Source organism: Bos taurus, chromosome 21 (genome assembly GCF_002263795.3).
Source record: "Bos taurus isolate L1 Dominette 01449 registration number 42190680 breed Hereford chromosome 21, ARS-UCD2.0, whole genome shotgun sequence".
Taxonomy (NCBI): Eukaryota; Metazoa; Chordata; class Mammalia; order Artiodactyla; family Bovidae; genus Bos; species Bos taurus.
In genome coordinates, this window is record NC_037348.1 from 41,730,733 (window position 1) to 41,751,526 (window position 20,794).

The 20,794-nt window shown below is 32.7% G+C and overlaps 1 protein-coding gene across 9 annotated transcripts in view; it reads right to left on the reverse strand.

Moving 5' to 3' along the window:
- The window catches only part of HECTD1 (HECT domain E3 ubiquitin protein ligase 1), a 77,811-nt gene that overhangs the window by 29,972 nt on the left and 27,045 nt on the right, over positions 1 to 20,794 (reverse strand). For all 9 annotated transcript variants that reach the window (XM_024982056.2, XM_005222075.5, XM_059879428.1 and 6 more), the window contains exons 10-24: positions 20,368 to 20,542; positions 16,857 to 16,995; positions 16,507 to 16,677; positions 11,625 to 11,847; positions 10,866 to 11,129; positions 10,670 to 10,746; positions 7,930 to 8,064; positions 7,264 to 7,410; positions 6,330 to 6,424; positions 5,041 to 5,146; positions 3,178 to 3,312; positions 2,524 to 2,663; positions 1,920 to 2,243; positions 821 to 987; positions 556 to 732 (exon numbers count right to left, since the gene is read on the reverse strand). In XM_024982056.2, coding sequence (XP_024837824.1) covers positions 556 to 732; positions 821 to 987; positions 1,920 to 2,243; positions 2,524 to 2,663; positions 3,178 to 3,312; positions 5,041 to 5,146; positions 6,330 to 6,424; positions 7,264 to 7,410; positions 7,930 to 8,064; positions 10,670 to 10,746; positions 10,866 to 11,129; positions 11,625 to 11,847; positions 16,507 to 16,677; positions 16,857 to 16,995; positions 20,368 to 20,542 — 2,475 coding nt within the window. The remainder of the gene's footprint in view (positions 1 to 555; positions 733 to 820; positions 988 to 1,919; positions 2,244 to 2,523; positions 2,664 to 3,177; positions 3,313 to 5,040; positions 5,147 to 6,329; positions 6,425 to 7,263; positions 7,411 to 7,929; positions 8,065 to 10,669; positions 10,747 to 10,865; positions 11,130 to 11,624; positions 11,848 to 16,506; positions 16,678 to 16,856; positions 16,996 to 20,367; positions 20,543 to 20,794) is intronic.

Sequence of the window (20,794 nt, forward strand, 5' to 3'; positions counted from 1 at the left end):
CGAAAGTTTAATATCCCAAAGAAAAACTGGTAGACTGAGAAACATTTTGAAATATAATTAACTAATAAATGAAAATGCTACAATTTTTGTTCTGTACTTTACTGAAAAGTGTTTAACTTAAAAACACTAATGCTTTTTCTTCTATATGACTTATAATTGAACAAAAAAATTTTGCCTGATTTTTGTGAGGCTAACAAGATAAAGAAAAGCATAAGAAATTAAGATCAATGGAAACTTATGAATAATAAACTAAAAAAAAGATACAAAAGGAGCAGAAAAATATGTCTTTTAGGGTATTCACCTTATCCTAACTTATTCATAAAAATTACTTCAAATTATTAGCAGTAAGTTTTGAGTCAAAACCTAAGAATTAAAAACTTTTCCACTGTCTAAGTAAATGATTTTTCCATTTTAACATAAAACCAATAGATGGGTTTTTCTTATTATTCCTGGAACATTTATTCAATTTATAAACTACCTCAAAATAACAAAAGAAAAATATTTTGTGATGTAAATACTCAATTTCTACATTACAAACGCTAAGCACCTACTCACCATTATGCAGTTCTCCTGTGACCGTGCCTTCTCCCTGTGGGCTGCCATCCTGATCACGCCATTTCCAATCAAGGCCTCTGATCACACGAGCCCCTGGAACCATGTACTTCAGTACCTGGGAGCGAACTAGACGTCTCTGTCGTCTAAGATTAGCTTCTGCTTCCTTAGCTGCTTTTCCTGTAACGTAGAAATTAGAGAAATACAGTCAAAGTCACCTTCTATAATTGTTTTAATAAGTTAGAAAAACCTACTGTTCTCTCTTTACCTAGCTGATCTTCACATACTCCATTTACAGTGCCATAAAGTTCAAATCCAGATAGTGAGAGATAGTGGGTCTGTCCACTTGCATTCTTTCCCATCTGTTTAATTCTCACATGTCGCCACCCTTGTTTCTCATCCTTTGGTGGATCAAGAGGCCAGGTGGCTGTTGACCTGTGAATTTTAGGGAAAATATTACATACGAAAAATATGCTTAAGGTAGCAAAGATCTTTTTTACATAATAGAAAATTATGTGAAAAACAAAGTAACTTTCACGTTCAGCCAACAGTTTGTTACACAAAATTCAAGAAATCAAAGAAGAAAAATAGCAGTTAAGAAAATGAAAAATGAAATGTTAAATGTATATGATTAATTTGACTCATAACTCTAAAAGATTTATAATTAATAAAATCCAAAGAAATAAGAAATTTTATGAGTAACAAATGTCTTTATGATAAAAAAGATATTTAAATTTTGCAAAATTTTAAATGAGATATTAAAACAGCAACTTTAAAGCTTGAAAATATTACCTATTAATCATGTTAAGAAGCTCCCTCCATACATCAAATACACAAAATAATTTAATCTACACTCTACCTACTCCTCAAAATGTGCCACAATATACAATTAAACAGTATTAGAACTAAATTTTTTAGAAACATAATGCTGACTTTCTGCCTGTAAAAAAACATATATATGATCAATATATAAAATTTAGGAAAACAGATACATAAAATAAGACAGATCAATAGTCACTGTTAATTTGTCAAACATTCACATACATTGTGTGAATAAATGGATAGTTTAGTTAAAAAGTTAATTCTTTTTTTTGCTTTTATCAGTGTGCTATATACACATATATACAGCTATGTATCAACTTCTTTTTAAATAAGTTCAGCTTCTACTAAAGTTTAAAGAATTTGATGGCTTTCATAAAGTCATTTTTCAAAGTTTTAACACCTAAATTATAGTATCAAGTGGTATTTTTAGCAAGAAAATCTTGTTTCAGGATCTCATAAAATAGAGAGCTCTAAAAGGATACAGTTATGAAAATAAACAAAGCTCTTTACTGAATTTTCCAATTTACAAAGACTCCTCAACTAACCCTGGTTCATTGAGACTGCAGTCATCAACATGGGTATACAAAGAAGTCCAGTTCTGTCCATCTTTGGATACCTGGAAAACCCAATTTCTCAGTGCAGACCTTCCATAACCACGAGCATGACGAAGTGTATATGCTGATGGTATCACCCAAAGACCCAGATCTATGGCAAACCAGGCATTCTTATCATCATTGCTATGACAATTTAAAGCTGAATTGTCACGACTCAGTATGTCTTCTAAGCGGCCATAAGGTAGATTTCGTCCTTCTGATGATGTTACTACTACAAGTCCATAAGCAGCTGGATTAACCCATTCATATGCAGTTCTACATAAAAACAAAGAAAATACTCTTAAACAGTGTTAACAGTTAACACTTTTTATAACTGCATTTGTTCAGACTACTTTTCCACATAAAATTATATTAAGAAAAATTCTATATTTAATAATTTAAGCAACTTTTCTTCATAAAAGAAAAATTTGGACGGTCTTAAATTTAACCTAAAAGATGAAATTCCTAGAACGACAGAATATTCAGGGTGGTTTCTACTACCTAAATTTCTTTTCCAGGATAATATTTTCAATCTACATTAAACAGAGTGACTTACTTGGCATTTGTTCCAATCCAGTAAATGATTCCATTTTCATCAAAATCATGCTGGTGTCGAAATATAAAATTTTGGCCTTCTCTTAATTTTCGAACAAAAACAAATGAAGATCGGTCAAAATCGTACCACTGCTTTGCTACCTAACCAAAGAAAATATGGAAGACACCTTAATGATGATATTTTGAAGTTCACTGCCCACTTTGTAACTAACCCTTTAATGTGATTTTTTAAAATAATCAATATTCATTAAAAAATACTTGAAAAAGAAAAATAACTAGAAAATTCCCTAACCACAGCACCCCACTATTAATACCAGAGAGTATTTCTTTAGTCTATTATTTCAACAGACAGAGTAAAACAAAGTCTCAATAACTGTACAAAAACATTTTTCTCTTATCAGTCTGTATATTATGATAGCCAAATAATAGTCAAACTAATTGAAATAATTACCAAATTTATATTCCTTTACTTATTAGCATTAAGTTTTTGCTCATTGTTTTAGTAGAACAAATAACTATAATAGACATCTTTATGAAGAAATCATTTATAGTCTAAACATTATTTTCTAAAATGGAATTCCCAAATCACTTTTCTAAAGGGCTAAACCACAGCAAAAAAAGCTTATTTCACACCATGTGCTTGCTAGAAACTCACCATTTTTAAGAGATACTGTTCCAGAGATTCCACTGTAGCTAAGGGTTCCATCTTCAACATTCTGCCAGTCCTGTCTATTAATGCAGTTTCACCAGGTGCGCGTTCCAACCGGAATCTTAACCTTCTTGTAAGTATCTACACAGAAATGATTAAAATGCTTCAGGGAACACTGTGCTTTTATCTTAACATTTTGAAAATGAGAAATGTTACATAACACAGCAATTGAGATTAATAAAGTATAGCCATAAAGGGAGTTAACAGTATCTGTTTCCTACTATATGTTTTAAAGAGGTGCACTGAATAAGTAATATTTTCAAGAAACAAACTACTTATCTCTAAACAACTTCAAACATACATGGTTTAAATAAAATTATTATAAATCACTTAACAGATTAACAGAAATATCACAGCCTTAACTGATAACTTGCAATTTTCCAAGTAAGTTATAAAAAGCAGCTAATTAACTTATGCTATTAAAGTGAGAATATATTAAATAATCTGTGGCTAATAAACTGAAAAAATGACATTTTAATAGCTTCCAATCCAATGTTTCAGTAAATAAAACAAGTATGTGCTTCATTTCTGCATAAATTTTAACTAATTTCTATAGCTACAGAATTAAACATTTATATGTACATTTGGGGAGCATTTTAGACTACAAGATTAACAGAGGGCACATCCCTAGTTTTCCTGTCTTTGTATCTTGCACAGTCTCCTGAAATGATATACATACAATAAAAGATGCTGATGGTCCTATGATTGTATAAGTATAAGCTGGGAAATCGCCAGTCTTTGAGACTATTTCTATCTCATTCATCTATCAAAGATAAAACCTTTAAAATAATAGACAAAAATCCCCTTGTTCCTCTATAATGTTCTGTTTGAAGTAAAGCAAAAAGTAGACCTCTACAACTTATTTAATATATGTACCATGTCAGATATAGTAACAACACTGTAACTCTCTGAACAAGCTTTCTAGTCTGGAAATCTAGTGCCTTTGGTAACACTAATGGGTTCTTGAGGGAACGCTAAGTTTTTTGAACTGAGTAGGCATTGTTAGTGCAAATATAGTTTTTTAGTCACTTATTAAAGGCTGTATCTAAAAGAAACTATTTGATGCAGAGAAATGCAAAAAAGGTCAAATAAAGCAAAACTCAAGCCCAAATAACCTGTAAGTAAATACTAAAGTAACCTACAGAAAAGGTAAAGATCTGTTTTGGGATATTAGCAGTAAGAATATTTGTTTTTTTGTTCATATTGGGATACTAGATGCTAACATAAGGATAATTTAATGAATTAATAAGAAAGACAACCAAATAATATTTAAGAAGAAAACAGGCTTTTTATGAAACCATGTGATAATGGCAGATTTCCAAAAGAATCAATAGAAACAGCTAAGGAAGGCCATCTCTACTCAGTGACATACAGAAAACAAGAAAAAAAAAAACGTGCCTGAAACATTTTCACATTTTCTTACATGCTGAGTTACACAGAGATGAAGGGACTTAATTCATAAATAGATGGGACTTAACTCTAGAACAAAAGGATTTTCTTTTTTGTTTTCCAACTGAGAGTGTCATTTTCCACTTATGATCTATTAAATATGATTTACTACTAACAATAAACATTGAAATACCAATACATTCAAGAGTCATTAAAAAGAACAATCAAAAGGCACTGAGGGTTGAAGAATTTAACTATTAAGCAAGCATTAAACAATGATTTATCACAATTTGTTTAGACAATCACAATCTTTCTTTAATAAAATATAACATTTTTTGTTTTGTTTTGTTTTTTTTTAAGAAAAGTAAGACTGCTTCTAAATGCATTTAGCAATAACAGCAATTGCATTTTCATGGTTACCTGGAGGTTATAAGTGGATCCTGGTGTATCATACAAATGGAGAGGTAGACGTTCAATAGACTCTAGTACAGCTATTAACTTTCGGATTAATGCAACAGCTGGTCGGCTAGGAAAACAAGTAATTGTTAAGAACTTCCACATAAGTTCAAACTAAAGTTTATACAGGATCTGCAATAGCCAACCTCATACAGACCCCTATTTTCTGTATTAATGCAAAGTGAAGTCTAGTTTTGCATTAGACTATAACTGAGTAAACAAAGATAAACTCATAACTCAATTTCTTTACTTACTGAACTATTTCATTTTTCATATGAAACTTTCACAACTGCATTCAAAGTAATGCATAATTTAACGTGCATTTTATTTTTTAAAGTTTAAACAATTTTATTATATAATATTGATACATATAACAGAATATATAAAGCAATGAAGTTTGGAAAATGATAGTATTGTTAGCAAGGCAACACTGGTAAAATATTTCTGGAAAATAACATGACAAGTTATATCAAGAAGTTTTAAAAATTCATCAACTCACTAAAACTATTTAAAGCAATTTATATAAAAAGACATTTCCACCAAGACAAGTATATTTCAGTATTAGCAATAATTTGCAAAGAGTTAGTATGTTTAATAGACTAATGTTTCAATAAACGATTACATGTCCATATAATATAATACACACTCATTTAAAATGGTATTTAAAATTAATGGAATTGAATTTCATTTATTATTTTAAAAATTCAGTCACATTCAAAAGTAAATAAAATCATAAAATGAACCTTTATCAACTCACAACCCAGCTCAATAGTTACATATTAATGGCCAATTGATTTCTAGCTATATCCCCAATCATTTCTCCCCTTTCCATGTACTTTGAAGAAAATGTCAAGGCATTTCACCCAGAAATACTCTTGAGTATGTACCTCTACAGAAGAAGTTTTAAAAAATAAAATCGTATCATCACCACACCTAAAAGGAATGAATACTTACTACTTAATATCATCAAATATATAATCAGTGTTTAGATGTCCAGTTGTATCTTAAAGATTATCTAATTTAAATAAGTGGTCAGTTGCATTCACAGAAGACATGGATATTTTTCTTTTATTCCATTAGATTAAAAAATACTTTTTAAAAATCTTTCCTTTTTTATATATTTATAAGTTACTCTTGTACTGAATAAAAAAGTTCCTATTTTGTATATGAACACTATAATAGACAATTTCAAAGGAAACCTATCAACTTACAAACACTTCAAACATGAAATTAGAAGAAATCTGGGGACTTACCTTTCATCATCTTCATTTTCACTAAAGGCTGTTTTAAAAACATTTATTCTTTCTACCAGTTGACTGCAATCTTGTTTCATATCTAAATCCATGCTCTTAAAAAAAAAAAAAAAGTTTTATGGCTGATATTGAAATTAATAAAAAATACCAAATATGAATATTAATATACATTACAAAATTATCAATGCAATCTAAGGGAAATCATTATTTTCTTTCAATTAAAATTTTTTATTATATGACCAGTAGATCATAGCTAATATCTTCAATGTTAAAATGGATAGCAATTACATTCCTTTCCTCAAAGTGTATACAAGCTACTTTCAGATTATTTATGAACATTTTACATTTTAACAGTACTATTTACATTAATTAGTATTAGAAAAAATGACTGGTATATCAAAAAAATGATTTCATAGACATTATTAAGTCATATAAAGTGATGATATATCAAGATAATTGTAATAAAGGAAAAAATTTTATCACAATAAAGAGATATTAACACAGACTAAACTGAAGGGACACATAAGGCTACTGGTAAATATTGATACCTGTCAAATATTCACATGAACTTCCTAAACTGTCACTGCTCATAACTTAATCTTATCCAAATATTTTAGGTATTTAAAAAGGCCTACAGACTAACTCTATTTTACAAAAGTTATGAGGAAATCAGAGCAGTAAATAATGTTAAAGCGTTCTTTTTTTCAAACAAATCTTGAATAAATTATAATCAGGCAACTAAAAAAAATCCAAACTCAATTGTTTAATTCAACTGGCTCAAACTACTGATAAAACTTAATGGCTGGAGAAATTATAGATGTTAACGTTTACTACAGTTTTTAATACTCCTTGATAAAATAAAGTAAACCTTGTTCTGTCAAAAGTGTAGCTACAAATAATTTTCTAATTATACACTTCATTCTGTACTACTTACATTGTTTAAAACAGTAAGAAGCGCTTGCACCAAGCCACTACTGCACATCTCATATGGTGAAATTGTGTTTTCATCCTTCAAAAGTACAATCAGATTTTCTAAAGCTGTCTTCATTAAATCTCTCCAAGTGTTCTCACTCTCAATACACTAAAAGAAAAAAGAAATTTTAAATAAGGATGATGAAAAAACCCAATAGGTCTTAATATACTTAATTTATCAGAACATCAATTACTATGAAGTTAGACATTAAACAAGATTAAGAAATTCAAATTATTAATGCAAATTTTCTCTACCAGACTTGGCAATCTCTTTTGTAAAGGGCTGATTATAAATATCTTAGGCTTCACAGGCCACGTATCTTGGTCACACCTGTTTAATTCTGTCATTGTAGCCACTATAGCAGTTACAGACAATGGGAAATAAATGAGTGTGGCTGTGTGCAATAAAACTACTACGGAAAAACAATTTTACACATTCATATAATTTTCAGAAATCATGATATGTTGTTATTATTTTTGGTACGTGTTCAACCATTTAGAAATAAAACCATACAAAATTTAACCCACGGGTGATAATTTGCTGACTCCCTAATCAATATCCGAATAGTAAGGATAAAGAAGAAAAATTAAGATGACTGCGTGTCATAAAATCTACAGGATAACATACTTGTCTATTTGTATGAAGTTCCCAAGATGACTCTAACTGAGTTGCTATGTTTCTGAGGGTTACCACTACTCCACGAGGCATGCTTTCAACAGCTTTAAAGTGGTCGTCATATAAATCTCGAGCCATAGTTCGTACCTACCAAAATAAAAATAGTAAATGTGAACTTTTACTACAATTAATAATTTTACCAAATCTTCCTTTTAAATATATAACCTTTAAAGTTAAAATGTTTGGCTAGTTTCAAGATCCAAAAAATGTTACTACTTCTATCCATGTACATCAAAAAGATTTAATGGTTAAAAAACCACTCTAGCAGATTTTAGGCAACTCAAAGAACATATAATTTTAATTTTTGGTTATTCAAACTTTATGTTCATATACTAAATAGAAGCTTATTTCATTTAAATAAAATTAAAGCTATAAAAGGTACCTCTGCTCTTTTTTAACAATCTGTTTGATAGTGAACCAATTAGAAAATACAAATAAGCAAAAATAAAAGGAGAGAAAAAAGAAAAGAAAATTAAGCCATCTATAATTCCATCAACTGAAGTTGAACCTTTTAACATTCCAGGGTATAGTTTAACTTGATATGTCTTTCTTCTATTTACATTATATTATTCACACAAAATATGATGCTCATGTATTTATATATTACATCAAGAGCAAGAATGACTATTGTCAGTTTGGGCACTAATTACCCCTCATTTAAATTAAAGTAATATTATTTGAGAAAGGAACCCACACATGTCCAAGGCTTGGGTCTGATGAAATTTTGTACATAACACTGTTTTTATGATTTATTACTATTTTATTTATATCACAAACTAACCTAGCATAGCTCTAATGTTAATAGAAAAAATTTTGCTCTCTACATGAATTAATAATATGTTAGTATTCTATTTTAGTATGCCTCTTAGAATTAAAAGGTAAGTAAGTTCTGAATATCAGGCAACAGTGAAGAAACTATTCCTTTATAAACAGTATTAAGAAATAAAAACAGGTTAAAACTGTGTGTATACAAAATTATTTTTTATATTTTATCTACTACTTTATAATAAAATTATTTACCTAAAGTTAGTATATTTTGATAGATACAGCTTTCACACACACAAGAATAACCACATGATCACTGAGTTACTACTGATTTCAAGAAATTGAATGAATAATTGTATTTTTTTTAAGAAAATTAAATTAGAGGACTGAGACTGTGCTCTCTTTGATCTACTTTTCTTTTGTATTATAAAGCTCATTTCCCTGTGAGTTAATCTAGATTTGGGTGGTTAATACAATTTCCTGGTGGCTCAGACAGTAAAGAATCTGCCTGCAATGCAGGAGACCCAGGTTCAATCCCTGGGTTGAGAAGATCCCGTGGAGACGGGAATGGCAACACACTCCAATATTCTTGCTTGGAAAATTCCATGGACAGATACAGTCCATAAGTCGCAAAGAGTCAGATACAACTGAGCAACTAACACTTTCACATTTTATTCCAAAAAACTCCTGAGATAGCTGAGTGGTAGTTTATAAAGAATTTAAGAGTTGAGCTTCATCATTTGAGAATTTCATACCTGTGAAATCAACTAGTCACTCAAATTTATTTGCAATCCACAAATCAATACTTGTAGCACTTTTCACAGTTATTTGTGGGCATGTGTATGCAGCGCAGCAAAAACTTAAAAAATGTGACCACAGCCTCACAGGAACCTACACCTGTTATTTCTCCAAGAAGCAATTCACGGAAACTTTATAGAACTACCATGAAAAAAGTAAATTGTATTTAGTCCAAATTCCTTTTACCATACAAAGGCTACCTTCAATTGAGATATTTCTTCCTCAAATGCCCTTAAGGTATCCTGAATTGGAAGGAATCTGTAGCTTCACAGTCTACATTTACAACTGGAAATTATTATATGTAATAATTAATGTCTTCATAAATCATATATAGTGCTTCTAGTAAAATCCCTTACTACTATTTCTATGGCCAAAGCCATGCAAACACAAGTACCCTCCCATCTCAATCACTCAAAGGCATTCTTTACATACTGTATGAAAAAATTATATCATTATTATATGTAAAATAAAAATGTGTCATCAGAAGATAATGAATCTAACTATGAGATTTTACTTTCTTTTTTAAAAATAAAAAAATTCAATAACAATTGATATGTCAGATGGAAACATAATGGATTTATTAAAAAATGCATACTAAATGGACAGAATTTAAAAATTAGTAATATGAGTCAATAACATTTGCTTCTGTATCTTTTTGAGAGGTGACTTCATCTAAGATGGCCATTAAACTAAGTATCAAATTATCTGGGTCTAGATCCAGGAATTCAAACTGCTTCATCACAAAGTATTTAATCAGGATTACGAAATATAATAATGCATATTCAATCCCCCTGTATCACTAAAAATACAACTATCATTAATTAAAGCATAAGTTTAAAGCTTTGGTGACATTAAAAACTTAAGATGATTTTAAAATAATTTAGATTTTATTCTTTATCTCATCAATTTTATTTCTATTTTAATATTGGTGTTTAGTGTATATACAGAAAATGACTAAATGTATACATATTATGAAAAGTGAGATAATGAGCACTGAAAAAGGAAAACTAAAAATACATTAGACTAGGGTAGCCTATGTTACATGCCTCAGGTTCTGAACTGCCAATAATCTACCTCTAAAACCCTATGTCAGTGTAAAAGACAAAATAATCAAATTCTACAAATTTACCTTTTGCTTAGTTTTTTCTAATTTAGATTTTAGTTTTCTTCCTCTTTTGCCAGTCCAGCCAGTCACAAATTCTGAACCTTAAAAAGAAAAAAAAAGACATTTCACAGAATGTATTTTGTGAAATTTAACAATTTATGTGCAATTTAACATATTCATTCATTCTTATTCTGCTGAACTGACATACCTACATACTTACCCAGAGAAGTTTCTGCAGTAAATGAATGCCTGGTTCCTCTATTAGATTCAAACACAAATCCAGGTAAATCTTCTTTCAATACTGTTGCTTGCTGGCCATCTGAGTTATGAATAGCAATTTCTCCTTCCTTCAAACATGTTAGTGACCAATTCCCTACGGTGAGTTTAGTGGGTCCTGGCGCTGAGAGTATAGGTTGACTTGAAGTAGATGGCTTTACTTGGCCTCGTGCTCTTTGTAACTTCTCTAAGAATTCACTTCTACTTTCTATAAAGACAAAATGTTTGTTTTAAAACTTCATTCCTTTCAAATATACCATTAAAAAAAATGAAACCACCTACTGGAATATCAGTTTTATTAAAAAAAAAAATTCACTAAAGTTTTGTTCCTTGATATACTCTTACTAATTTGCTATTATTTAGGTTCAGGCATAAAAACAATCCTCTGGCCAAAATTTTTTGAAGTAGAAGGCTTTCGGGAAAATATACAATTAGAGACAGCATCAAACATGTGCAATTCATTACTGCATGATAAGAGGAACCTTTACCTAAAAGCATGGTGCGAGTAATCCTTGTCTCATACTATAGAAAGACATGAAATGCTTTCATGGTACACTCACTTTCTCTGGTGATATTAAAGAAAGGGCCATATGATCATCAAGGATATGCTACTGCTTTGACAATGGTGGCAGAAATGAGCAGAAAAACAAATTATCAAAATTATAGAAACTAGTAAAAGGATTTTGTAGAAACAAAGTATTACCTGAACTATCCGATCCACCTTCGGGACTACCACTTGAATACATGGTGGCTAGTTTTCCATCCAAGATAAATCTAAACCATCCATTACTGCCATTAGACAATTCCAAGGCTGCTGCATCACTCCATATATACAAGCAGTCCCTTCCCCTAATGATGGACCAATCTCTCCAATGATATGGTTTACCTTGCTGCAATTCTTTAGCATCTTCCTGTGGTTCATCTTCCTGAATGTGTAAAATTATTCAATGAAATGTAGAAAATAATTTATATTTCAAATATTTGTAAGTATTTATAAAAACATGACCATGAATCAAATTTAGAATTAAAACATCCTGAATATAATATTCATCTGCCTGTAGTTTAACATTTATCATGATTCAACTAATTATCTATAATCTTACAAGTCCGTCTTAAAAATGGTTAAGAAATTCACATGACCTAAGTTATGACATTTCCAGGTATATAGGTAAAGAAAACAAATGGATTAGTTCTTAACACAATTGTCTAACTATCTATGACTTGATAAACTCACTGTTTCCCTGGGCCTAAGAGATTATTTGTAAAAAAATGGATATTTACACTAAATCAATGGTATCCAAACCTAGCAGTGTAAAAGAACCACCAGAGATGTGTTTTATCAGTAAACTGTAAGGCCCCACCCTTAGCCAAGTGAATCAAATGTACTGGATCATTCCTATAATGATAAAAATGTTAGTTATAACATGTTTAAAACAAATAATTTGTAAACACTGTTTGACTAGCCTGGCATCCTACAAGTTTTGATTTTGTTGATAACAATATTAAGAATATTCATCATCAACATATGATCTTGGCAAGTGTGTGCATGCATGCATGTATAGGTAAAGTATTTTTAAACTTTTATAGACTTATTATACTTAAAAAAACTTGAAGGGATCTCCCTGATGGTCCAGTGGTTAAGAATCTGCCTTCCAATGCAGGGAATTTGGTTCCATACTAGTTCCCTAATTGGGGAACTAGGATCCCACATGCCATGGAGCAACTAAGCCCACGCCACAGCTACTGAGCCTCCATGCTTCAGAGTGTGAGCACCTCAACTAAAGTACGTGCACCTCAATGAAAGATCCTGCATGATGCAACAAAGAGCCAGTGTGCTATAATGAAGACCTGACACAGCCAAATAAATAAATATTTTTAAAAATTGTAATGCATCTTCACATGTTTCTTCCCTGAAGTAGTAGTAGTTTATAACACTAAAATAAGATTGTAAAATATGGATTATAAGTTTCTCTAATGTAAGTACTTGTGGTCCAGACCATGATAGATTAATACAGATTAAGGCTTGACTATCCATTGTAAATAAATTAAAAACCAGAGAAAATACATGAAAAAGTGTTTTCAGATACCAGACAACAAGCAACACAGGATTGCATGATCTCCTAGAAAACAGAAACAAATACGGTAAGCCTAAGGTAAGCCTCCTAGGCTCAGAGAGTTTTCTGGTTAAGGTCTTAAGAAAAGGGAACACAGAGTCAAACAGTGTAAGGAAATCTGTCTTTGAAGAGATTAAGGCAAATGGAATACGCATGGTAGATGAGTTCAGGATCAGGAAGTCAAGCAAAAAAGACCTCTAGAAATGTGCAAAGTGATCTCCAGGACATCTCTACTGAGTATCAGACCACCTGTATACAGGTGATGTTACACATAAGGCTGGGCAAAGAACGATTTGAAAACAGTAAGCTGGAAAAGTCAGAAGTCACACATGGTGATCATACGTTAGCATTCCAAACAGCCATAGTGGAAAATCCTCATACCAACAGTAAAGACTTTTTCCAAATCTGATGATAACTGTAAGCCCACAGAGCAGAGAAAATTAAATAATCCTGAGCCGGGGCAGACCCCCACATGTGCATGCACACATACAAGCTAAACACAGCTGCTGCTGCTGCTGCTGCTGCTAAGTCGCTTCAGTCGTGTCCAACTCTATGCGACCCCATAGATGGCAGCCCACCAGGCTCCCCCGTCCCTGGGATTCTCCAGGCAAGAACACTGGAGTGGGTTGACATTTCCTTCTCCAATGCATGAAAATGAAAAGTGAAAGTGAAGACACTTCTTGTCATGTCCGACTCTTAGCGACCCCATGGACTGCAGACTACCAGGCTCCTCCGTCTATGGGACTTTCCAGGCAAGAGTACTGGAGTGGGTTGCCATTGCCTTCTCTGAAACACAGCTAAGCACATGAAAGACAAATTGCTAAAAACAAGTTATAAAGTCTTAAGAATAGCCAGAGGAAGAAAAGATTCAATATACACAAAGGAACAAGATAAAAAAATAAGGCAAACTTAACAGTATATAACACTTCGCACATCCAGTGACAATGGAGTATCTCTTCAAGTACTAAAAAAAGGCTGGCCAAGAATCCCTGTAGGCACTGAAAATGTCCGTTAAAAATCAAGGCCAGGACTTCTCTGGTAGTCCAGTGGTTAAGAATCCACCTGCCAATGCAGGGGACACAGGTTTGAACCCTGGTCCGGGAAGACAGAGCAACTAAGTCCATTCACCATAACTGCTGAGCCCACACACCCTAGAGCCCATGCTCTACAATAAGAGAAGCCACTACAATGAGACCACGTATGGAAAAGAAGCCCCTATACTCCAACTAGAAAAGACCAGGCGCATAGCAACAAAGATTCAGTACAGCCGAAATAAATAGGGGGGCAAAAGCAGTCCAGTGGTTAGGACTGCTGCCACAACAGGGGGCACAGGTTCGATCCCTGATTGGGGAACTAAGATCCCACAAGCCATGCAGCATGGCCAAAAAAAAAAAAAATACTTTCAGACAAATAAAATTCCGAAGAATTTTCTGCCTTGTCTTGTCATTTTCTAAATAATGCATTTTGAAGAATAAAAGTTTAATTTTAATGAAAACAATTTACTGATTTTTTTGGTGGTTGTTCTTTTATAATATAATCTTTTAATGTCCTATCTAAAAAACCTCTGGCAGACTCAAGGTCACTAAGATTTTCTTTTTTCCTCTATAAGCCTTACAATTTTAGCCCATAAATGTTAGTTCATGATTTATTCTCTGTTAAAAGGGGCGAGATTTCTTATTTCTGCATATTATCCACTTGTTCAAGCATAATTTTTCAATCGCCCTTTACTGACTGAATGACCTTAGCACTTGTTTGAACAATTGATCGTATATGTGTGGGTCATTAATCTATTTTTACACCACTAGCACACTTTCTTAGTTACTACAGCTTTCTTTCAAAGGATGCTTTGGCTATTCCAGGTTCCTATAATATAAATGTAGAATTTGCTTGTTAATTTCTACAAAGACTGTTGGAATCTGTAACCTATCTCTTGAAAGAATTCCAGGGGGATGAACCCCGATAACGCTTCTTATTTGGTTTATGTTAAATGTCCAGTAATTTAGGAAATATACACATTCATCCTTAACCAGGAAGGATTCTACAAGTACAATCCATACTCTTATCATTCTCTCAAAAATAGTATTACTCAGTCGCTAATACTTAGGAAGCATTCACTAAATGGCAGGACTTAACCCTTGCTGGCACTCGGTAGAGACAGATAAGGTGTATTTTTTGACATGCAATCTAAAGCAAGAATTATCAATAGGCACTGAAACCAGTGGATAAAAGTTTAATGAGAAACAGCGTATCTCCACAGTCTCAAAATTATCTCCCCATAAATTACTTACTAATTACAAAAGGAAAAAGTATCTTTACAATACAGAAACCTGGCAGAGGCAAACATGACAAACGGATCCAAGTTAACTATCAGCAGGAGAGCAAACAGACATCATATGCCTCTTAGAAGGCACATTTTAAACAGTAGTAAATCGCCGTAACATCACCACAGTAGCCTTTCTGCTAAAAACACACAGCTTGAATCAAATCATGAAGAAACATGGCACAAACACAATGTAAGGATCGTTGTCCAAATTAAGTGATCTCTCCTCCTCAAAAACATGCCAGGGCTATAAAACAGAAAGCTCAGAAATGGAACAACATGATGACTAAATGTAATGTGCTCCTGGACTGGATTCTGTAAGTGTGAGGTGGAGAGGTACGCAGGTTGTTAGGCGCAGGCGGGGTTTGCTATTAGAGACAACAGCAAAGTGGAATAAGTCTCTGGATTAGATTAATATTTTTTTATAAATATTAAATTTCCTGATTTTGATAACTATACTAGGATTATATCTGGAGAAGGAAATGGCAATCCACTCCACTCCACTCTTGCCTGGAAAATCCCATGGACGGAGGAGCCTGATAGGCTGTAGTCCATGGGGCTACAAAGAGTCGGACACGACTGAGCCACTTCACTTCACTTCACTTCACTTCACTAGGATTATATAAGACAATGTCCTGGTTTTGTGGTGAAGAATTTAGGTATAAAAAGGGACACAATGTATCCTATTTCTCTTAAATAATATATTTTATTCTATTTATTTTTATTTCTGGCCATGCTGAGCGGCTTGTGGGGTCTTAGTTTCCCAACCAGGAATTGAATGCAGCACTAGGTAGTGAAAGCGCAGAGTCCCAACCATTAGACCACCACAAAATTCCCTCAAATAATATATTTTAAACGAGCATGCACATACATTGTCTTTGTAAGTAATTAAGCAAATGGGGCAAAATGTCAGTAGTTAGTGATTTTGGATAGAGAATATCCTGATATTCTTTATATGCAACTTTTTTGCAAGTTTTAAGTTTTATTCATGATACATTTTAAAAGAAAAGTGACCAAATTTTTAAAAACTACAGTATGACTCCATATTGCCATTATTTTGTCAAATTGTCAAAACCCGTCATGATTGGAACTACATTTCTTCAAAAGAAACCCTATTCCTGATAGATACTATTGCAATCAACATCACTCACTTTTTCTGGTTTTGATTCCTCTTCATTCTCATCATCAGAAGAAGGACCTGCCAAAGTGGACACTTTGCTAATAACACCAAGTCTGGCTAGCTGATCCAAAAATATATCGCCACCTTTATCTACTAAATCCCTTATGATTTGCAAAGCCAGCAAGTGGCCATCATCATCATCCTGGGGAGAAAAAGAAGGAAATTAAAAGAAAATGGTAAAAATAAGTTTAGCTGCATGGAATAGGCAAATGCACTCATTTGCACAGACAAAATGATTTAATTAAATTAGAATGCAACTAATTTTACTACTATTTAATGAAATTAAAACTACAGAAGTTTCAAAAAAGACAATAAACTTACCTCTTGATCAAGAACAGTTGCAGTGATTTCCACTAGTACTGTAGGCAAATTGTGACCAACATCAGAATCACAAACTTCTTTTAAGAGTGCTTCAGAGCAAAAATGAATCATTTTTCGAATCAGAGCAAGACTTGCTTTCCTTGAAAAGAAAAAAAAAAGGACTTTTAGGTAGCCATAATAAGCTAAAATTTAAAAAAAAAAATTAATGAAAATTAAAATATCCAATTTAAGTTTTAAACAGTCTGCTGAAAATATACTTAATATAAGAATACTATTAGTAAGAACCTACTGAATAGCACACGGAACTGCATTCAGTACTATGTAATGACCTATATGGCAAGATAATATTTTTAAAAAGTGGATATATGTTTATATAACTGCCTCACTTTGCTGTACAGCAGAAACTAACACAACGTTGTAAATCAACTATACTCCAAAAAAAAAAAAAATTTTTTAATACAAAACCAAAGACAATACTAAAACTAGGTACACATTCATTTTTTAGGTAATTTCATTTTTTATTATTAATTGAGCTCATTAAAACAAATTATTTTTGTAATTTACTTACATGTGCTATGTCATATTTAAGCAGCATTACTGCTAACATTCCATGATAATTTTAGAAAATCAAAAATTGCACAATTACTGATGAATGGTGTCTATAACTCCAAATACAAAACTCTTAAAACACCTGATGGTTTATATTGAAATCAAATTTTTAATTAAGCATTTTCGTCCTTTGTCAAACTTAAGAATGTTCATTATAACTATATTCTCTAAATAAGATCCTAGTAACCCCATGCCCTCAAATATTCCCATTGTTAACACCTTGCATGACTCCTTTCCCTTCTATTTATCTACTGCTTTGCTCAGAGCATAGGAGATACTCAATAAAGTCACATAAACTAACCTCAACTTTATAATAAGCAAATTGTTCTTTTAAAATAGAAGAAACACATAACCACAGACATTAAAATGATAATACACTGGTCTATTACATAAAAGTTAGTAATTCATTTAACACACGTTTTCTGAGCATCTACCAATAGTCTGAGCACCAAGCTGTAGATATCATTGCCCTTGAAGTGACTTCTCCACAGGAAAGGTGGAGAGGCAAAAATCACGACCGAGATCTAAGAGAGGCGTGTGACGCAGATGTATTCCCTCAGAATGTGGCCTTCATGTATTTCACAACTCTCCCTAGGTGAATTTCATAAAACTATGCATTCCTTAAATTTAAAATATCCTTTATTACAAATTCAAGTACATAACAGAATACAGTAGGCAAAAGGAGGACAAACTGGCCTAACTGGATCAGGTCCTTCTAGTGTTTGTTAATACCTATGTATATATGGTTGTAAAATCAGTATTTATGTATAATAATAGTTTTATGTTCTGATTTATCTCAATTAAAATAACATAAGAACATTCACACGTTGTCTACCTATCTGGCTACTATCACTATCATGCTGAAACATTATGAGCCAGAACACTTGTATGTATTTTAAAAACTTTACATGTCATTTAATCCACCCAACAAACCCTATGAAGTAGTTTTATCAGCTCAGTTTTACAGAGGAAAAAAAAAAGGACACAAAGAAAGCTAAGTCTACTAAGGTTAGAGAGCTAATAAATTAAGAGCCTCAACTCAAACTAATCTCTTAACCAATTCACCATGCATAATATACATAAAATAAAATTGTCCTATTTAACAGTATTATATAAATTGTGAGCATTTAGCTTACAGACTTTTCAATCAATACAATAAATAGTATTATTTTTATATTATTAATATATTTAATACTATTATTATTTCATATACTGTATATTATTTTTATACAGTTTTATTTCTTCAGTAGAGGGATTCTTTGATCCAGGAGTCTAAACATTTTCATACATACTGAATGTGCATCAGTATGGAATCCATACTTGGCAAACGGATTTTTTAAAAATCTATTAAGTGACAACATGGATGGACCTCAAGGGCACTGTGCTAAGTGAATAAGCCAGAGAAAGACAAATATGGCCTCATTTAACCTAAACACAGCTTTAGAGTGGAGACAGAGAATAAAACAAAAAGCTCAAAGACCAAGATTTCAGACAGTATAAACTCTATGAAGACGGTAAAACATTATGATTGACATGAAAAATGCCTTAGGGGTAAATTTAAATGGGGTGGATATCTGTCACTGGACATAAGCATTTGAACTGAGGCCTGAATGAAGCAGCCCGCCATTCAAAGGCTCCGGAGACTGATAAGGCTCCACCAAAGTGAGCTAAGTGCAAAAGCCTCAAGGTAAGAATGGACATAGGAAGTTTCAAAAACAGAAAGAAGGTTAGCATAGTTTAAGTGCAGTAGACTAGGGGTTAGATAGTACTAAATGCAGTCAGAGAGCTGACTGGGACTTAAACAAGACACCTTCACAGCCTGAGTGTTAAGGAGTTAGGTTTTATTTAAGGCCAATTAAAAACTACTTGGCTTCCCAAGTGGCTCAGCAGAAAAGAATCCGCCTGCCAAGCAGGAGATGCAAGTTCAATCCCCAGGTCGGGAAGATCCCTGGAGAAGGAAATGTCAACCCACTCCAGTATTTTTGCCTGGAGAATCCCATGGACAGAGGAGCCTGGCAGGCTACAGTCCGTGGGGTTGCAGAAGAGTCAGACATGGCTTAGTGACTAAAAGAAGAAGAAGCTACTGGAGGGTTTAAATCAGGTGATGTGACATGATTTAAAAATGAATTCAGTCTAATATGTAGGAACAGACTGTAGAAGGACAAGACAGAAAAAGAGGAGAAAGACTAGGTAAAAGGCAAGTATAGCAGCCAAACTACAGACGATGGTACTTTGGACCAGAGTATTAGCAACAGATGGACAAACATGGCAGACTTTAAAAACACCATAGAGGGAGAGCCACCAGGACCCATGTCAGGATGAAATGACCCATAACTTCATGCCTTTGTACATATTCTTGTTCACTGACCCTTCTAAATCTATCTCCCTAGAAAACTTCCAAGTATCCTTTAAACCCCAACTGAAATCTCATTTCTGCATAAAATCTCCAATTTGCCCAGCCAATTAGTTATTAAATCGTTTATTTCCCAGGGAATATATGTTTAATCTACCACTTACCACTCTATATTATCACTCATGTCTTCCTTATTAGCTTGCAAGGGTAAAGAGGGCCAAGTCCTAATTCTCTGGGTAACTCCTCTAGTGGCCGGCTTACACTGACTCTATCAAAAAGGCCTCCTAAAGCTCAATAAATGTTAGCTGTACTTAAAATTTTTCTCTAGAGTTGATATTCAGAGAGTTACAAAAACTGTGTTAGGTTAGTTTTCTTGACTTTCTAAACTACTTCTCTTAAGTCAGATCATCAGAAGGAAAGATTTAATTCTCCAATCTAATTTTTATTCTTACCATACCTTTTCAATATTAAAATAATATCACATTCTTCTGGAAAAGGGAGATAGATAAAGCTACATAAATAGTAAATACAAATAGTATGAATAACTACCTTATTGAAGGCAGCATAGTCTGTTGAAATGTTTGTGCAAACACTGGCAGTAACCTTTTCAAGTATATAGGTGCCATTTCTGGATCTCCTTTCGGCTCATTACATTCTTCTTCATCTTTATTTGTATCTTTCTTTTTCTTATCATCCCCTTTATTAACTGGACACATCCAATCACCTATAGACAAATATTGTTCAATAAAATACATTTTTTGGAAAATTTTTCAGGGAAAAACATATTAAAATGTACTCAATGATAGCTATCCTAATTAACAACAATCAAATTAGCATACTGTATCTATCAAAGTGGAGAAGGCAATGGCACCCCACTCCAGTATTCTTGCCTGGAAAATCCCATGGACGGAGGAGCCCGGTAGGCTGCAGTCCATGGGGTCGCGAAGAGTCAGACACGACTGAGCGACTTCACTTT